General features: G+C 35.6%; 1 protein-coding gene across 5 annotated transcripts in view; it reads right to left on the bottom strand.

Annotated features, from left to right (window-relative positions):
• sun1b (Sad1 and UNC84 domain containing 1b) overlaps positions 1-17,947 on the bottom strand; it is a 127,244-nt gene that overhangs the window by 6,003 nt on the left and 103,294 nt on the right. For all 5 annotated transcript variants that reach the window (XM_056453136.1, XM_056453133.1, XM_056453137.1 and 2 more), the window contains 6 exons: positions 15,762-16,022; positions 12,952-13,044; positions 12,819-12,862; positions 12,593-12,737; positions 2,332-2,598; positions 1,654-1,738 (listed from right to left, as the gene is read on the bottom strand). In XM_056453136.1, coding sequence (XP_056309111.1) covers positions 1,654-1,738; positions 2,332-2,598; positions 12,593-12,737; positions 12,819-12,862; positions 12,952-13,044; positions 15,762-16,022 — 895 coding nt within the window. The remainder of the gene's footprint in view (positions 1-1,653; positions 1,739-2,331; positions 2,599-12,592; positions 12,738-12,818; positions 12,863-12,951; positions 13,045-15,761; positions 16,023-17,947) is intronic.

Here is a 17,947-nt window from a genome sequence, read left to right as displayed (position 1 = left end):
GAGTGTATGTCAAATAAAGTGTTTTCTTCTAAACAATAACAAGTGCTTAAATAACTCGTGCTCAAACTGCTAAAGAACTGAACTGCTAAACTGAAGATTAGAAGTGAAATCAAGGCCATTATCACTTATTTTTTCTCTTTTTCTGGGTTGTAAGCAAAGTTCTGCAAACTCTTTCTTTTTAAGACATTTGGAGCAGAAGACGGAGCTGGTACAGTGGAGGAGGCTGAGGGTCTGCTGTTTGTCCAATCATGCTTTTTTCCTTCGTCACATAAAAATATCAAGCTGCCTCAAATCGATCGCTGGAAATACGCATTTAATTAATGCTCTGCTGCTATTTTTATTTCACAAAACCTCTGTCAACATTTTTAAACATAAATATTATGTGTGTTAGATTAAATATTATGTCTTATGATAATGACTTATTTCCTCCAACTCACTCGTTTCATGTGTGCGCGCGCTGCGTGTGATGAAAGAAAATGACAATGAACCTCAAGGCTCATATGTTGACGTTTTATATAACAATTTTGTTGTTTACATATGATATTGCATTAATCTGCATACATGTTTTATAAGCTGTAAAATAAAAACCTCAGTTTGGTGCGGAGTTATCATTTCACAAAAGCCTAGAAAATCTTTGGATTTGTTTGATTCGTAGATTATGTAGGCTATTTTAAAAACTGATATTATATAAGAACTATTAATAACTGTAATTTTCCAAATGGAAAAAGGTTGGTTTCTTAGTTGTAGCCTACACTAAATCATCAATAGCCTGTTTGTTAAGTTTATGACACATCACCAGGCAGCACACACGCGATCAGCATCAGCGCTGGTTATGTCAACTCATCTGTGTGAGTGTGACCAGCAATATTTTTCTTTCATTTTGCTTCTTTGGCAAAATACGCCTGTAGACACGTGTGTTTGCAGGAGTTACTGCTCTTTTGTATGTCACTAGGAAACGACTGAATCAGCTGACCCGTATTGTGTGCGAGTCGTGTTGCTGTCGATGTTATAATGCAATTACTAATATTGTGATATTTAAGATCTGTAAAGTAACACAGCTCTGGATAAGTTGAAACAGCGACCACAAGTCTCTCCTCCATCATTAAGAGTTCGCCGTAGTCGCCTTGACAACACAAACATTGCTGTCACCTCAACAGAAACCCCGCCTCTGATTTCATTTGATTGAAGAATGCGCAAAGGCAAAACGCAAGGCGCACATAAGCAGCACACAAAACACTCACGGTTGTTAGTAAACCATTCAACAGATGCCCCTCACAACGCAATAAAGCGTGTTCGGTGTAATCGGCCCCTTATGCAGCCAAACTTTAAAACTATATAAAATAATATTTTTTAATTGTTTAACTGATACCATTAATCGGATACAAACGCACCATTCAGGTATCAGTTAATTGGTTATTTTGAGCATCCCTAATTAAACCGCATGCGCAGGCTCTAAAATATATATATTTTTTTTCCTTCACAGCCGCACGCCGGAGATCCGGCACGGTGCTGGAATACTCTACGCCCTGTAATTGTTTGTATTCATACAATGTATGTGTACTCACTGTATAAAAATATTGTGAATGCTTTTATTTTGGATGCGATTAATCTTTTGACAACACTAAAACATGCAGGAATATGGGTTTTGCTCACCTCCAGACTCCAAAGCGTAGTCCACCTGTCCCGTGCGGTCTTCAGAGTACAGCTTCAGCGCACGCTGCACGATCAGCTGCACGTGCTGGCGGATTGACAGGAAACACAATTGGTATAAATTATAGTGATCGTACGATTCATTTCCTCTGAGCATCAATTTCCGTTTCCACTGTAAACCGTATTGTACCCTTTTGGGGACACTTTTTAGGGGTTCCCTAGCACAACAGTTGTTTACTGAGTGTAACGACAGATACAGGGACACTGAAGCATTTTAAAGCCGTGAAGATCCGTCCATTCATCAGTGGATCGTTTGTATGTCAGCTCATAAACAGACCAGCTGATCTTTGCGACTTTAAAATGCTCAAGTGTACCTGTATCTGTGGTTACACTTAGTAAACAGCGGTGAGTTCGGTTAACTGATGACCTTCGTGGCCAATCAGAGCCATTTCCATTGAGCATGTGAACACAATGGCAAATCAGCGCTGTTTAAGAACTCGCTCAACAGCACTCAAATGTTACGACATTGATGACGACGTTTTAAAATTTCAGTACCTGAAACATTAGCAACAACCAGCGGAACGACAACACATTACGACCCATTTTTAAATACACCACTAAAACACGCTACCATAAAAATACAATGTAGACACACAGTTGAACAGTTAACAATGTCTGTACCTCCTCTGACATCCCAGCAGCCTCGGCGGTGTGAGCGACAGTCTGTGTGACTGTTTCAGCAGAGGCCTGCTGCTGTTTGCTCTCCTGCAGCTGAAGCGACAGGTTTCCCAGAATGCTTCGCTCCAGGGTCACGAGGGTCGCTGTGAGGTCAGAGGTGCTGGTGTACTGAGAGGCCAACCAGGGCAGCAGAGGTTCGGGGATGACTGCTTCACCTCTGTCCCGACCGTACAACAGAGCGTACAGCTGCTCCTTCACCTGTGCAGAGACCTGAAACACACAATAGACATGTCATTAAAAATAACTATAAAATAAGCAGGATAAAGATACACTTGGTCAGAAGGTATTATTTTAAAAATTTAAGTGAAACTTTTTTTAGGTTTTAAAGAAAACTTTTTTTTCAGGATTATTTGATGTTGAATGAAACTGTAATGTTTCATCATTTTTATTTTATTGTTGATCGAATAAATACAACCTTGGTGAGCATAACAGGTTTCTTTTATTTAATTAAGTTTAATTAACTATTAACAAAATTGTATAAAAAAAAGATAAAAAAATTAATGATATTAAAATAAAAATAAATCAGATTGCCAAACTTTTGACTGATAGTGCCTCACTCGCCATATGAATACTACACATGGTTTTTTAAAATAATTAATTAAATAATAATAATATAAAATGTTAAATTCAAATAAAATTTTATAAACTAAATATAAATTCTAAATAAAAATAAATAAATGAAATTTAAATAAATGAGATTTCCAAACTTTTGACTGATAGTGCCTCACTTGCCATATAAATACTATACAGTTTCTTTTAATATGAATGAAGGACAGAAGGAAAGGAAAGGGAGGGAGGGAAGGAAGGAAGGAAGGAAGGAAGGAAGGAAGAGAGAAAGAAAGAGAGAAAGAAAGAAGAGAAAGAAAGAAAGAAAGAAAGAAAGAAAGAAAGAATTAACAAGAAAGGATAATTAACAGAAGTTGATGAATAATTTGTGTGTGGACAATGCCGTTCCAGTCTCACAGTTGTGTATTTATACACTCTTCAATATGTATTTATACAGATGTTACTACTTCAATGTGTTCCTTATGGCGCCATTCATACCGCGGCGACAGCGGTACTTGGTGCGCCAGCAGCTTTTGACCGCTGGGTGGCAGTTTAACCACAGATATTCAGCTTTGCCTTTCCACAACACTAAACAGACTTTTCTGTGCGTACCTTATGTGATCAGATGTGTTCAATTAAAATATAATTTTGATTTAGTTTTCTTAGTAATAAACATGATCTTACCAGGGCTTAAAGTATTCCGGCACCATGCCGGATCTCCGGCGTGCGGCCGTGAGAGAAAAAAAAAATAGAGCTTGCACATGCGGTTTAGTTGGGGATGCTCAAAATAACCGATTAAGCAATAACCGAAAGGGCACGTTTGTAACCGATGAATGGTATCAGTTAAACGATTAAAATATGCTTTATACATTTTTAAAGTTTGGCTGCAGACGGGGCATCTGTTAAATTGTTTACTGACTGCAGCCAGTGTTTTAGGCTCTGCTTATGCTCGCTCAGCGCCAATCTGGAAACATTTTGGATTCGTGGCGAACGAGAAAGGCGAATCAATAATTAGGATGAAGCTATTTGTTGGGCTTGTTTAGAAAAATAAGTGTTAAATGGACAAACACGTCGAACCTCCAGAGCTGCGGTCATGTCACCCAGCCCATGGAATGCGGAGCCAGCTCCGGTGTCATCCACTGAACGCAAATGCCCAGCTAGTCCAGCCAGGTATGGCAGAGAGGCCTTTTCAAAAATGGCCAAATACAAAAGAGAAACTGATAAATAGTAGACGTTGATGAGAAATGGAGCAGCATATTTGGTAGTTGAGAACGCGCCGCTCCGCGATGTAGAGCTGGTTTCCGAGAAATGCAGGCGGCGGAGCAAGATACCCTCTTTGCCACAGTATCTGCATGCGCTACAGGAACACGTCTCAGTGCTGCTGGAAACATTGTAATCTCAAATAAGTCTCCGTTTAAACCGAACAAAGTCAACCTGTTAGTTTTTCTGGCAAAGAATTTAAAATATGAATAGAAAACAAAAGGCGGAGAGACGCAGTTTTTTTTTTCAACATCTGACTTATGTTGTTACAAGCCTAGGCTAATATTTTTGTTCTTCGTTACTATTTATATTATTATTGATTAGTATTTGTGAAGTTTCTAAAATGTAACGTTTACTGTTTCAAGCAGTTAAAGTTATTTCTATTTAACTAGCCTTCATTATTATAGGCTGTATTGTGTTGTTTTATCAACGAAAGTTAAACAACAAACATGTTCGTTTGTACGGATATTTAGCATAATGCTTTTGTCTTTTTTGATTTCTTAATTTTTACATGAAATGTAAATTAACTTAGGTAGGCTACTTGGGTACAGGGGCGTAATTTGTTGGTAGTATACCGAGGAATGCTTAGACAGTGAATATTGTCATCATTATTTAAAAAATTATAAATAAATAAATAAATAAATAAATAAAACACCTTACGAAAAGGATGAAATAAAGGAAAAGCATGCTCTTAATCATTCTTCATAATCTGATTCGTAGCTATACATGCAATAAACTTATATTGCGCCGACAAGAACAAGCTCTAAAAGGTAAAGTCTAAAGCCAGAGGAGTTATTGATATTAATGTTAGTTGTTAATATGATCGTAAACACTGCGTTGTATAATTAACGCCGTCATTGTGTCGTGTCTGCGATTTTATTTTCTCGTTGAAGAACAGAAAATTCATGTTATCGCCGTCTTCCCAGCCAGGTTTTTCAACATCTGACTTATGTTGTTACAAGCCTAGGCTAATATTTTTGTTCTACGTTACTATTTATATTATTATTGATTAGTATTTGTGAAGTTTCTAAAATGTAACGTTTACTGTTTCACGCAGTTAAAGTTATTTCTATTTAACTAGCCTTCATTATTATAGGCTGTATTGTGTTGTTTTATCAACGAAAGTTAAACAACAAACATGTTCGTTTGTACGGATATTTAGCATAATGCTTTTGTCTTTTTTGATTTCTTATTTTTTACATGAAATGTAAATTAACTTAGGTAGGCTACTTGGGTACAGGGGCGTAATTTGTTGGTAGTATACCGAGGAATGCTTAGATAGTGAATATTGTCATCATTATTTAAAAAAATTATAAATAAATAAATAAATAAAACACCTTACGGAAAGGATGAAATAAAGGATAAGCATGCTCTTAATCATTCTTCATAATCTGATTCATAGCTATACATGCAATAAACTTATATTGCGCCGACAAGAACAAGCTCTAAAAGGTAAAGTCTAAAGCGAGAGGAGTTATTGATATTAATGTTAGTTGTTAATATGATCGTAAACACTGCGTTGTATAATTAACGCCGTCATTGTGTCGTGTCTGCGATTTTTTTTTCTCGTTGAAGAACAGAAAATTCATGTTATCGCCGTCTTCCCAGCCAGGTTTTCATGCACAGTTTCCGTTTTTGTTTCTTCTCAAACAATAAAGTTTCGCTATAGCAGGCCCGGCGGCAGGATATCATAAATGAGGGCGCAAGGGCGATATTTTTATATGACGTGCTAAAATTGAAAAATGAAATTTACACGAAGGGCTTTATTAGTGAAAAGCTGCGGAGCGCAACGAAATGGGCTATAAGCTATATTTGCTCTTATGTGCTGAAATACTTAACACTTTTCTTAAGACCACAGAATAATATGCAACATCTAAATGTCATATAGCCAATAAGGAAAAATTAACATTTTTCAGGTCTCTCCAGTGCATTTGGACTGAATATTTGACTGTGTCTTACTGGATGTCTCCAGTAACTCTATAAACATAGAGGCACAAGCAGACTGTAGAATTCATTCATTAATTCTTTCTTTTATTTATTTATTGTCAACCAAATATATATATATATATAAATTAATGTGTGTGTGTGTGTGTGTGTGTGTGTGTGTGTGTGTGTGTGTGTGCGTGTGTGTGTGTGTGTGTGTGATTGCAGCAGACTGAAGAAGTTGTGCATTGGGTGGGTGGCATCTGCTGTTATGCAGAGGGCTCTACGGGTAAGACGTGTGCTGTAAATGTCCTGAAGGGAGGGGAGAGAGACACCAACGATCTTCTCAGCTGTTCTCACTATGCATTGAAGTGTTTTCCTGCAGAAAATCCAAGGTTCCATACCACACAGTGATGCAGCTGGTCAGGATGCTCTCAATAGTGCCTCTGTAGAAGGTGTACATGATTGGGGCTGGTGCTCTTGCTCTTTTGAGTGGCAGCCTGTTTGAACATATCCCAGTCTGTGGTATTGAAGCAGTCTTGTAAAGCCTCTGAAGAACCTTCTGGCCACACTTGTATCTCCTTGCAAACCGGTTTGGTGACTTTAACTATCGGTCTGTAAGCAGGCATTAGCATGACAGTTAAGTGGTCCACCAAGGTGGGGGAGGGGGGAGGCTTTGTAAGCTCCTCTCTGTGTGGTGTAAAAGTCCAGTGTGTTATTGCCCCGTGTTGGAAAGTCTATGTGTTGTTGTATTTTTGGAAACACACTCTTTAGGTCTGCATGGTTAAAGTCCCCTGCCAGGATGAGAAAAGCATCGGGGTGGGCTGTCTGCTGCTCACTAATGTGCAGTTTCCGTAAACACAAAAGCACAACAGTCCTTTACAGTCCTATGTGATGAACGAAGTAGACGGATGTAGTCCAGTTTGTTGTCTAGCGAGCGTACGTTCGCTAGAATGATGGAGGGGATTGCGGGTTTGTGGGGGTTAGCCGCTAGCCTTGTTCGGATACCCCCGCGCTTACCCCTCTTCTGCTTCCTCTCGCGCCGCTTGAAGCGCCTCCATTGTGGGCGAGGTGGTGAGGTGGGGGTCGGAGGATGGGTACGCATCCGGAGCAAGCCGAAATCTTGCAGCTCACCAGTGTCCGCGGAGTTTAACTTGTGAAGTTTGTTTCTACCGATGTCGAGCAGAAATGTTCGACTATATGCGCGCTTAAGGACAGATAAACGTGACGTTGACGCACAATAACACGGCGACGTACAAGACGAGGAACACAAAAACACATTAATAACATATTAATAAATAATACCAAGTTTTAACACATCTGCTACATTCCAGTGGAGCCTCCGTTGCGCTCTACCACAGCTGGTAAAACTTTCTGAAGGTGGTTTAAGCACCAAATAAGTGTTTTAAATTATGTTAGTCTCCTTATTTCTTTCCGTTTTATTTTAAATATTATAAATGTTTAAAGTTTTAGGTAAAGACGTCAAAATATGCCCACACATGCAAGCTAAACTAGATCATATCTGAGTCATCATGCTTTATTACCCAACCAAAATCAGCGAGGAAAAAATAAATGTTTTAAATTAAATTATATTTAAATGTTAAATTAAATAAAAAAATGAATTTAAAATTTAAATGCCATTTAAAAATAGTTGCTAAAATTAATGTGTTACTTACTTACATTTTTAGGCATTAGCCAAACAGAAAGCCTGTCTACGGTAAATCCACACGCACTAAATAGCCTACCTTTTTCTTTTATAACACTGTAAACATAACTTCGCAGGTCGATCATCTTCAAACGCAAAAGGCATTTTTAAGTGTCCTAACTTGACTGCTGCTGTAGAATGGGATGTTTTTTTTTACATAACTTTAAACGTGTGCTTTAGCTATGTCAAAATAAAAGCAAATTTTTTAAGGGCTCTGCGTTTTGTCAATTGTATAGCTTTAATAATAATAATAATAATAATGGATATAACAAATTATAATATTATAGTATAGACATTTTTACTAGGCTACTTTAATATTAATCCCTAACTGAAAAACGAATGTGAAAATGACTGGCAGCTGTGCTAAAATTAATATAATGGCAAATTTCTTCTGCGTTTTTTCCTTTTATAGCTCAATAGTTTTATTCAAAGAATATAGTTCTCTCTTCAACTTTCAGGTTTGAGGTGGGGGAAGAAATGGCAGAGGCAATTCAAATGTACCATCTCTAAATTAAAAATGGCCACTTACGCGGCATCTGTGTGTAAAGATTATTACCTTATTTTTATTTTATTCTTATTATTTATTTATTCATTCATTCATTCGTCATTCATTTTCTTTTTGGCTTAGTCCCTTTATTAGTCTGTAATTGCCACAGCAGAATGAACCGTCAACTTATCCAGCATATGTTTTACGCAGAGGATGCCAGGAGGGCCAGCTGGGGCTTCGGGACGGAGTGAAAGGAGAGGCAGGACTTTGCCCCGAGTCTGGGAAAGATGGCTTGCCGTCATTACACTAGTTTTCCGATGGCACACGAGTTACATGCGCCAAACACATGAACAAATAAATTAATAAATAAGGGAAAGAAAACATCTAGCCTTATAGGCTGAGTTCTTTTTGATTATAATCGCCGTTAAGTTTCCATTTTAAATGTAAGGCTGTTGCAAAAAATAATAAAATTGCTTAAAATAATACAATTTTAATTTATAAGTGACTTTGCTGCGTCCCCCTTGATGTTTCAATAACGCATAATAATCTATACACCATATTAAAGACACTTAAATAGACATGATTTCGGCCTCACTGATGCCCATTAACTCCTGACAGACAAGCTTTTGGTTATGAGAAGGGGGAAGGGGTCTCCACTATTAAGTGTTTTTCACAAACATGAATACACAAAATCCAAAACTCCTATAGGACGGATGGCGTAACAAAACCTATGCGTTTAAAAACGAAACCGCATTAAATATGGGGCCTTATGAAAATGAATGTTTTTATCTTTTGAACGGTGACGGCATAATATCATGGAATTACTTTCAATAGCAAAATAAAAAACATCTCAAGGAAGAACGGACAAAAGAAAGTTTCACTTCTATCACTCTTTAAAAGTTTTGGTTTGGTTCATTGTAAATGCTCAGTCTCGTTATGAACTGATCTTCATTTCTCTGTGTTGGTGGAATAAAGCAGGCGAGTCAGCCACACCAATTTATGAGCAGACAGAGCAGGATTCTCATGATGACCACCGGCGCAATACCGCTCTTTGTTATGAGCCGTAGTTTCAGTGTAAACTTAGTAAAGGTGAGTTTCTTTGGCGATGATGTGTACAGTGTTAGATTTTATATTTAGCGGACATTTGCGCTGAACACGCGGTGAATGCAACGCATCAAGATTCGGGCACCTTCTCCGAAAACACTCGATTGATCTCAGCTGGTGGATCAACATTTACCTCATGTTATGATCGCTGTCATCTGCGCCATTATTATTATTATAACTTTAGGGGAGGTTTGCAAACCTGTGCACTTTTCACTCTTCAGCCGTTTGTATTTCCTGCAGTAACAAAAGCTCCCTGTTCATTATATTCAGACACACAAATGCTCCCAAATATATTATGAGGGCGCATAGATTAAATTTCGGGCGCTCATGCGACCAAAATGGTTGCAATTTCGAGCCCTGTAGTATAAGGACAGGTATTCAGACCACAACTGAACGTTTGAAGAAAATTGAATGCCTTATTATTTAGAATTAGCTATTATTGATGTAAATGCAGCCGTTCAAGGCGCATAATTGATTTATTACGGTACTATTAGAAAATCCATGTCGTGGCGCAATGTCACACCGGTGATGACTATGACACCGGTGTACCGCCCACCCCTACTACCTGTTATTTAAAATATCTATATTACGCTCCAAGCATTCGCCAAAAAGAAAATATTTCTAAGTAAAAACACAAAACATAGCTGAATAGAGTGTTGCCTGCTTTAGAGGATGGGTTAGTAATTATATTATAACTGGTTATGTTCAGGTCAATGAAATAATACCTTTAATAAATAAAATATGTTCGTAAGAACGTGGTGGGCCAGTGATTCCGTCGCTGTCATCAGTGGTTTAATGAGCTCAGGAGAATTCTGCTTTGCATTTTTCTATGCATTACTAACATCACTAAACCAGACATTTGTTTTATAAGTTAACCAAATATTCGCAGAGATTCAGCAGTTTTTTTTTCTGACGCGTTTGCCAGTCATGTCAGTCAGTGAAAAAAAAGTAACCATGGCCCTGTTTGCAGGTATTAATATTCGTTTTTTCGTCAATCTGATGCAATTTTTATTATTTATACAGGACGTTAAAATGCAATTAAAAGTTTCAAATCAATTAAACTCAATTTATAAAAAGGCTAGCCTATTTTATGCATTAAATATAACTAATTTCCTTTATTTCTGATTAGACCATGCATTTTAGACTATTTTACAATTGTAATATGTGCATATGCTTTTTTTTTAAATAACATTCGTTTAACAAATATTTTAGCACATCGAAAGTAATTAAGTGACCTGTTTTTTTTTTTTATTAAAACCTTTATGCAAAAGGATCAGAGGATAAATTATCGTAGCATAAACGTATCTTATGGAAAAACACCAATTGACGGGCTCTGTTTTCGGTTTTAAAAGAATCAAGCAGCTTTAAAAAATATAATTTGCTGAAGAGAAATGACAGGAAAAAAAGAAAGAAAAAGATAAAATATATAGGGACTGTTAAAAGAACATTTTTCTTTAATATATTCTTTCGACTCCGAAACATCAGCTAAGAAAGATTATGATGAATGACGGAGTTTCTCTATTGCCTGCTTCACCAGTTGTCCCGGTCCCGCTGGTTATGAACGAGGAGGCGGAGAGAATGCGCTGTTTAGTTTCGGCTTGATATATTTAAATAAAAACTAACACCGAACTGCTTTTAACGCTCAAAAAGTTAAACTAAAATGCACAATTCTTGTTGGTTGCACCCGCGGGATGCACAATGAACCAAACGCGGCATTATTTTAATTCTATATTCGTGAAGAATGAGCCATGAGATTGAGATTTTTGAAGGTGCTCTCTAGCGGCGAAGTTCCTGGCAGAGTAGCGAGTGAAAAAATGTGCATAAAGAAATTGGACAAGAGGAATAACATTTTAAATTATATAACAAGCATCGTATTCTTTCTAATCCTCGCCCAGTTTTAATACAAGTTGTGTTTTTTTAATATTTGTGGCTGGGAAGTTTATTAAGAATATATTTATAATTATATATAATTAAATAAATACATAATTATATATATATATATATAGAGAGAGAGAGAGAGAGAGAGAGAGAGAGAGAGAGCTGCTGTAAAGGCTATTTCTTTCCGTTCGCATCCCGTCCCTTTGCGCCCCCTGGCGGCTTTTTCACAAACTGCGGTCTTACACTAAAAACAGAGCAGCCTTTATTTCAAACGGCGGCGGTATAAGCCACGGCGGTAATAGCCACTTTGAACTCTCACCTACTGTATATCTTCAATATATATTTCATACTCAGTATGATTATAATAGTCACTTTTGAACACATTTTTGTTTTGTTTTTCAATATATATATACACACACCTTTATTTTGTATAATCTGTAAATGCAGCAAGGTTTTTGCTGTAATAAATGTATGTAAAGTGTTGTGTTTCAATGTGTCCGAACTGAAAATGAAAATAAAAAAACTATTATGGCAAAAAAAAAAAAAAGAATAAAATAAAATGTTAAATTCAAATAAAATATAATAAACTAAACAAATGTAAAATAATAAAAATAAATAATAATACTAAAATAAAAACCAGATTTCAAACCTTTGTGTGAAAGTGCCTCGCTTGCCATATATACACAACACAGTTTCTTTTAATATATATAAATGAATGAATGAATAAATAAATAAATAAATAAAAGAACAGATAAAGAAAGAAAGAAAGAAAGAAAGACAGAAAGAAAGAAAATAAGGAATTAACAGAAGAAGTGGATGAATAATTTTTGTGTGGACAATGCCGTTCCAGTCTCACAGTTCTGTATTGATACACTCTTCAATATATATTTATATATCTTGTACTCAGTATGGTTATAATAGTCACTTTTGAATAGATTAGAAACATTAACCAAAAAAGGAGGAGTATTTTTGTTTTGGGTTTTTTCTTTATACTTTATATTTTCTTTCTTTTTTCTTGTGTTTTTCAATATATACACACACACCTTCATTTTGTATAATCTGTAAATGCAGCAAAGTTACTGCGGTAATAAATGTATGTAAAGTGTTGTGTTTCAGCGTACGAACTGAAAAAAAATATATTATGGTAAAAAAAAGAATAAAATAAAATGTTAAATTCAAATAAAATATAATAAACTAAACATAAATGTAAAATAAGAAAAATAAATAATAATACTAAAATAAAAACCAGATTGCACACTTTTGACCGATAGTGCCTCGCTTGTCATATAAGCACAACACACCGTTTCATGAATGGTGTCGAGTCGGTCACATTTCCCTTGGCATCCCATCACCCCCTGCAGGTCTCCTCTGATTCGTCCGAGCTCCGCTTCCAGTCTCTGAACCTCAGAGAGCAAAGCCTCATGCTTTTCCTGAGACACTCCGACACTGCGGAGCGAAACACGAGAGCAAACATCAGAACTGAAAGAGCACAAGAGTCCAAAAAGGATGATTGATTAGCATGTTTACCTGACGGGAGCTTGGATTGGTGTCTGCTGAGAGAGGTGGATGTTCTGTGATTGAGAAGACAATTTGATGAATGAGCGTGGATAATAATTATTAAAGCGCAGCAAGATTTGGGTTTTATTTGTGTGTTTTATACCTCAGTTCTGGAGTTCAGGTTTTGTAGCAGGACTTCCAGTTCAGCGAGCCGAGCTTCAAGAATGTTCTGATGCTGCACATGCTGCTCTTCAGTCTGGAGCACACACAGAGAGAAAAAAGAAGAAGAATATCCTTAAATGAATAAATAAAAAAAGACATCTGATGTGGTAAAATATTGCTACTGGATGATAGTGTTGCCAGATACAGCAGAGTTTTTCCAGCCCAAAAGCTGTCCAAAACCCGCCCAAATATAAAAAAAATGTAAAAAAATAAATAAATAAAAAAAAAAATGAAAAAAAAAAAAAAATGTAAAAACAATAAATAAAAAAAATAAAAAACAGCCCAAAATATTAGATTAATATTTTATTTAATCTTATTTTATTTAAATCTAAATTAAGCTAGTTACTTTAACTGTCCTAATTTTAACCATACAGCAACCAACACCAGCAGTCACAGAACCACAACATAACTGGATCACATCGAAATACTCTCACTCACACCCTGCACTTAATGCTGTGCAGATTACACTACCTATTAAGAGTGTGTTTTACTTTCGAAATGGGCTATAAATTCATCTCATTTGCGTTATAAATTATTTTGAACATAATTAGGTGCTGCTTGTCGATCAGACAACACTTCTTTGTTTGTTCTTGTGGTCAAATGTGGAAAAAATGATCGATAGAAGTGTTATGATAAACCGCTGTGTGTTTAACTGCAGGTGCTGCGTGCTGTGAGTGCATGCGAGAGATGGTCAGATTTGCCCGGGAAGTCAGATTTTGATACAACTTTCCTTCACCTGCTCTTGTGGGTGGGCCCCACACGGTTTGCGCTATGCTCTGGTCACTACTAACTGAATGGAGTAGGAGCACACAGTTATGTTTTGTTAAATAAGTTGCATATAAAATTTTAGCTTCAAAACTGCCCAAATTTTGTCAACGCACCTGTCGCTTTTTGCCTGCACAATCAAATTCAAAACAGCCCAATCTGGAAACACTGCTGGTTGATACGTAAACACAGCAAAAAAGCTAAATATACTTAATTTTTTTTAAAGTCACATATGTTTGAAGTCAATATATTAATAAAATAACTTTTTTTTAAATGGCGAAAAATATTGCTACTAGTTTCAAAGCAACATATGTAACCCATTCGTTTTTTTAATTTGTCACAGGAACTTCAAAAATCGATATGCTAAAGATGCATAAATAAATACAAATTCTTTAGTAGAAATTACATTACATTATACATGTTAAACACTATACTGGAATGTTTCATATTTTGTAGAAATTAAAAACATAAATGATATATCTGGACAACATTGCAACATAACAGTGCCATAGAGAATAATTCCTTAAATTATGAGTAAACAAAAAGTTGTTTCAACTTCAAAGGCAATAAAAAAACAACAAAAACAAGCACAAAATAAGCATAAAATTCTGATAATTCTGATAATTAAATGATATAAAAAAAATCCCTAAATCAAAGCTTTACTTCGTTACATGACTGAAATATTTTCAAAGACTTAATGCTGATTTATACTTCTGCATTGAGTGATTGCTGTACCCACAGTGCCTGTCTTGCGCGTAGTCATGCATTTATACTTCTGCATGTTGTTTGTGTTTCTCCGCAATAACACTTCCAAAACACTAGCTGGCAGTAGGTTTTTATGTTCCTCTGCGTCAAGTTTCTTCGCTGGTGTTTTGTTTATTCTGAACGCTATAAGAAGCTAAAACTCGCTCATTCACAGGCAGGAACTGGTGGATGAGCTTTAATCATAAGGTAAACACATAACAAAAGTTTCCATCTAGAGCTCCTTCACGAAACTCGACAGTTGTAAACACTCGTTCCATCGGGCTCGTGGCTCTCAGCACGTCGTACATTATTTGAGAGGTGTGTGTCAGCGTCAGCGAGGGCTATGCGACCAGCCTTTAGACTGACATGTTTTTCTTTGATCAATTTTATAACCAATATTCACGGCAAAATTAATGAATAAATATATTTAAAAAGTTATCACATAGCCGTTTAATAGTTTATTAAAATATTTAATAAAACGGAAAATATACTTAGTAACATTACAAGCAAAAGTTCTCTTGAAGACTATCCATACTAATAAAAAAAGCATAATAAATACAAGTATGTTTGTTTTTTTCTGTGATCATTTTAAAACCTACACATAAATGAAGAAATGTCATTAAATGCTAGAATAAAACTAACATTACAGTACCATAAAAATGCTATTTTACTAATTTTATTAGTAATTTCAAAAGCAATATTTATGGGAAAACATAAAAATAAACAAAGTTCTTAAAAACTTATTATACTAAGTTAATCTTTCATAAAAAATTGAATAATCAAATTAAATTAGCACTGGTGGATGGATAAATAAATAAATAAATAAATAAATAATTAAATAAAAACAGACTTTCAAATTAATACCTGTATTTTTTTCTTTAAAACCAACATTCAAAGCAAAAATAAATATGTTTTTAATTTATAAATATTAATATTTAATTAAATTAATACATATTTATTAATTTAATAACTTTTTTCTTATTAGGCACACGTTTAATATCTAATTATCAAATTAAATGGAAACGACAAACTAATTTATGCAAGAAAAAAAGAAACATCTCAAACCATGTGTCGCTAAATTACAAGCAAAGGTTTTCCGAAAGTCTATCCTACTAAAAACATGCATGAAAATACATACGCTTTCAAACATGCACTTTTTGAAACCCACACATAAATGAACATCACTACAGATCAACACAGACTAACTGCTAAATGGTATATATTATACGTGGTCAGTCTGACCTCTGCTCTGCTGAGGGTCTCGGTCTTCATGTCCCCCTCCAGTGCAGTGAATTTGGGCTGCAGGAGCTCTGTGACCCACAGGCCGAGACTCTCTCTGTCTGTCTGCGTCTTCATCTGCTCCTGAAGAGATTGAGTCAAACCTAGCGCCTCCTCGTGCTGCTCCTTGGCCTTCAGTTCACCCTGCCGGACGCTTTCCCACAAAGCAGACACACGCTGCTCCAGCAGAGCCAGACGCTCACTGTTAATGGAGTCTGATGCAGCCTGGAGAGTATATAGAGTAAAGTATATTACTTGTGGATAATTCATGCATCTCTGATCAATGAGTTACCTCAGAAAACATGCCTACAGTTAAAGTCAGAATTGTTAGCCCTCCCGTTTATTTTTTACTCCAATTTCTGTTTAACAGAGAGAAGATTTTATTTAACACATTTCTAAACATAATAGTTTCAATAACTCATTTATAATAACTGATTTCTTTCATCTTTGCCATGATGACAGTAAATAATACTCGACTAGATATTCTTCAAGATGCTAGTATTCAGCTTAAAGTGACATTTAACTAGGTTTAACTAGGTTAATTAGGCAAATTAGCATAATTAGGCAAGTCATTTGTATAATGATGGTTTGTTCTGTAGACAATTGAAAACAAATATTGCTTAAGGGGGCTAATAATATTGACCTTAAAATGGTATTAAAAAATTACAAATTCATTCAAGCCAAAATAAAACAAAGACTTTCTCCAGAGGAAAAAATATTATAGGGAATACTGTGAAAAATTCCTTGCTCTGTTAAACATCATTCGGGAAATATTTGAAAAAGAAAACTTCAACTGTATATATTAATATATGACCATATCAAATATCTTATGTAGCAACAAAGGCTGAAGCTTTGTTCACAATGGACTAGGGGTGTAACGGATCACACCTTATCCATGAACTGTTCATTTTTTAACTTGTAGAATAATCCTAAAGTTATAACGATTGTATAAAGATTGCCTCCCGCGTCATTCAACTCACATGTTTGAATGCATTTTGGCTTCTCTGTACAATATAACGATGACAAAAGATGTTGTGGTGGCACCTACTTGTTTTCTTAGGGGCTGTTCACATAGAATGTGTTTTTCTTTTCAAATGCGCTACTTTTCTATTGTTTTTAATGTAAACACGCGATTAACAGATGTGTTTAGGCATTGTATCAATATAAAAGAACTTTCACACGCAGTGCAGCTCATCACTGTCAGTTCCACAGCAGTGAACCAATCAGAGGAGCTGGGAGGCGGGGCAGTTATTTGTTTTTAGAAGCAAATACGCATTTCGATGTGTGAATGAGCCCTTAGGTTATTAAAGGTGTTTTCTATCAGTACTTGTTTAGCCTGCATTAATTCAATTAGTATTAGCTATATAATTAAAAGATCAGGATCTCAATTAAAACACCCACGCAACCTAAATTAAATGATTGTGATTTGCATGTTTATTAAAAATATTGCTACTAGTTTCAAAGCAACATACGCAAGCAAAAAAGCATCGATTGTCATAATCCTTCGATTCAAAGCTGCGATCAACCAAACGAGATTCAGTCTTTAGTCTTTTCAGTTAGTATTATTTCTGAGTTTCAAACAGTCAAATAACACAGAGGTACTGGGATAGCGGTTTATAGTTCCGATATATACACTGATGTTTATTGTAAAGATTAAAATAGTTTAATCAGCAGTTTAATGCAACTTGATGCTCAAAAACGAAAGTTGTAGCAATTACATTGTTTAAACAATAGGTGCCATAATAAAAATGTGTTACTTAATAATTCAAAAATGATACCTTCAGCAATAAAAGGCTGAAAATTTGTGTTACTGAATCATTAATTGAAATAGAAACTATAAAATAACTAGGTGCGACTGAAAACGCCAGTGTGTCAAGCCGTGTGCACACCGATCCCTATTTGTGAGTGCAAGTCCCTCACCTCCATTGAAAAAAACGAACTTAATGAACAACGAACGCGATAAGTGAACAATCCCAAAAACATTACCATCACCTAAGTTAATAAACGCTCTTCAAGTAGTTTTTCATTAGTTCAGCTAAATTATTAGTTAAACTAATGTTAACAAATGGAAGCAAATTGTAAAGTGTAAACCAACATTAGGCATATAAACGATCAGAAGAATATCAATTCTATAATCATTATCAAACATG

The sequence above is a fragment of the Danio aesculapii genome, chromosome 3, assembly GCF_903798145.1.
Source record: "Danio aesculapii chromosome 3, fDanAes4.1, whole genome shotgun sequence".
NCBI classification, from domain to species: Eukaryota; Metazoa; Chordata; class Actinopteri; order Cypriniformes; family Danionidae; genus Danio; species Danio aesculapii.
The sequence above is the reverse complement of the archived record's forward strand: the minus strand, read 5'-3'. Positions and strand labels throughout refer to the sequence as shown.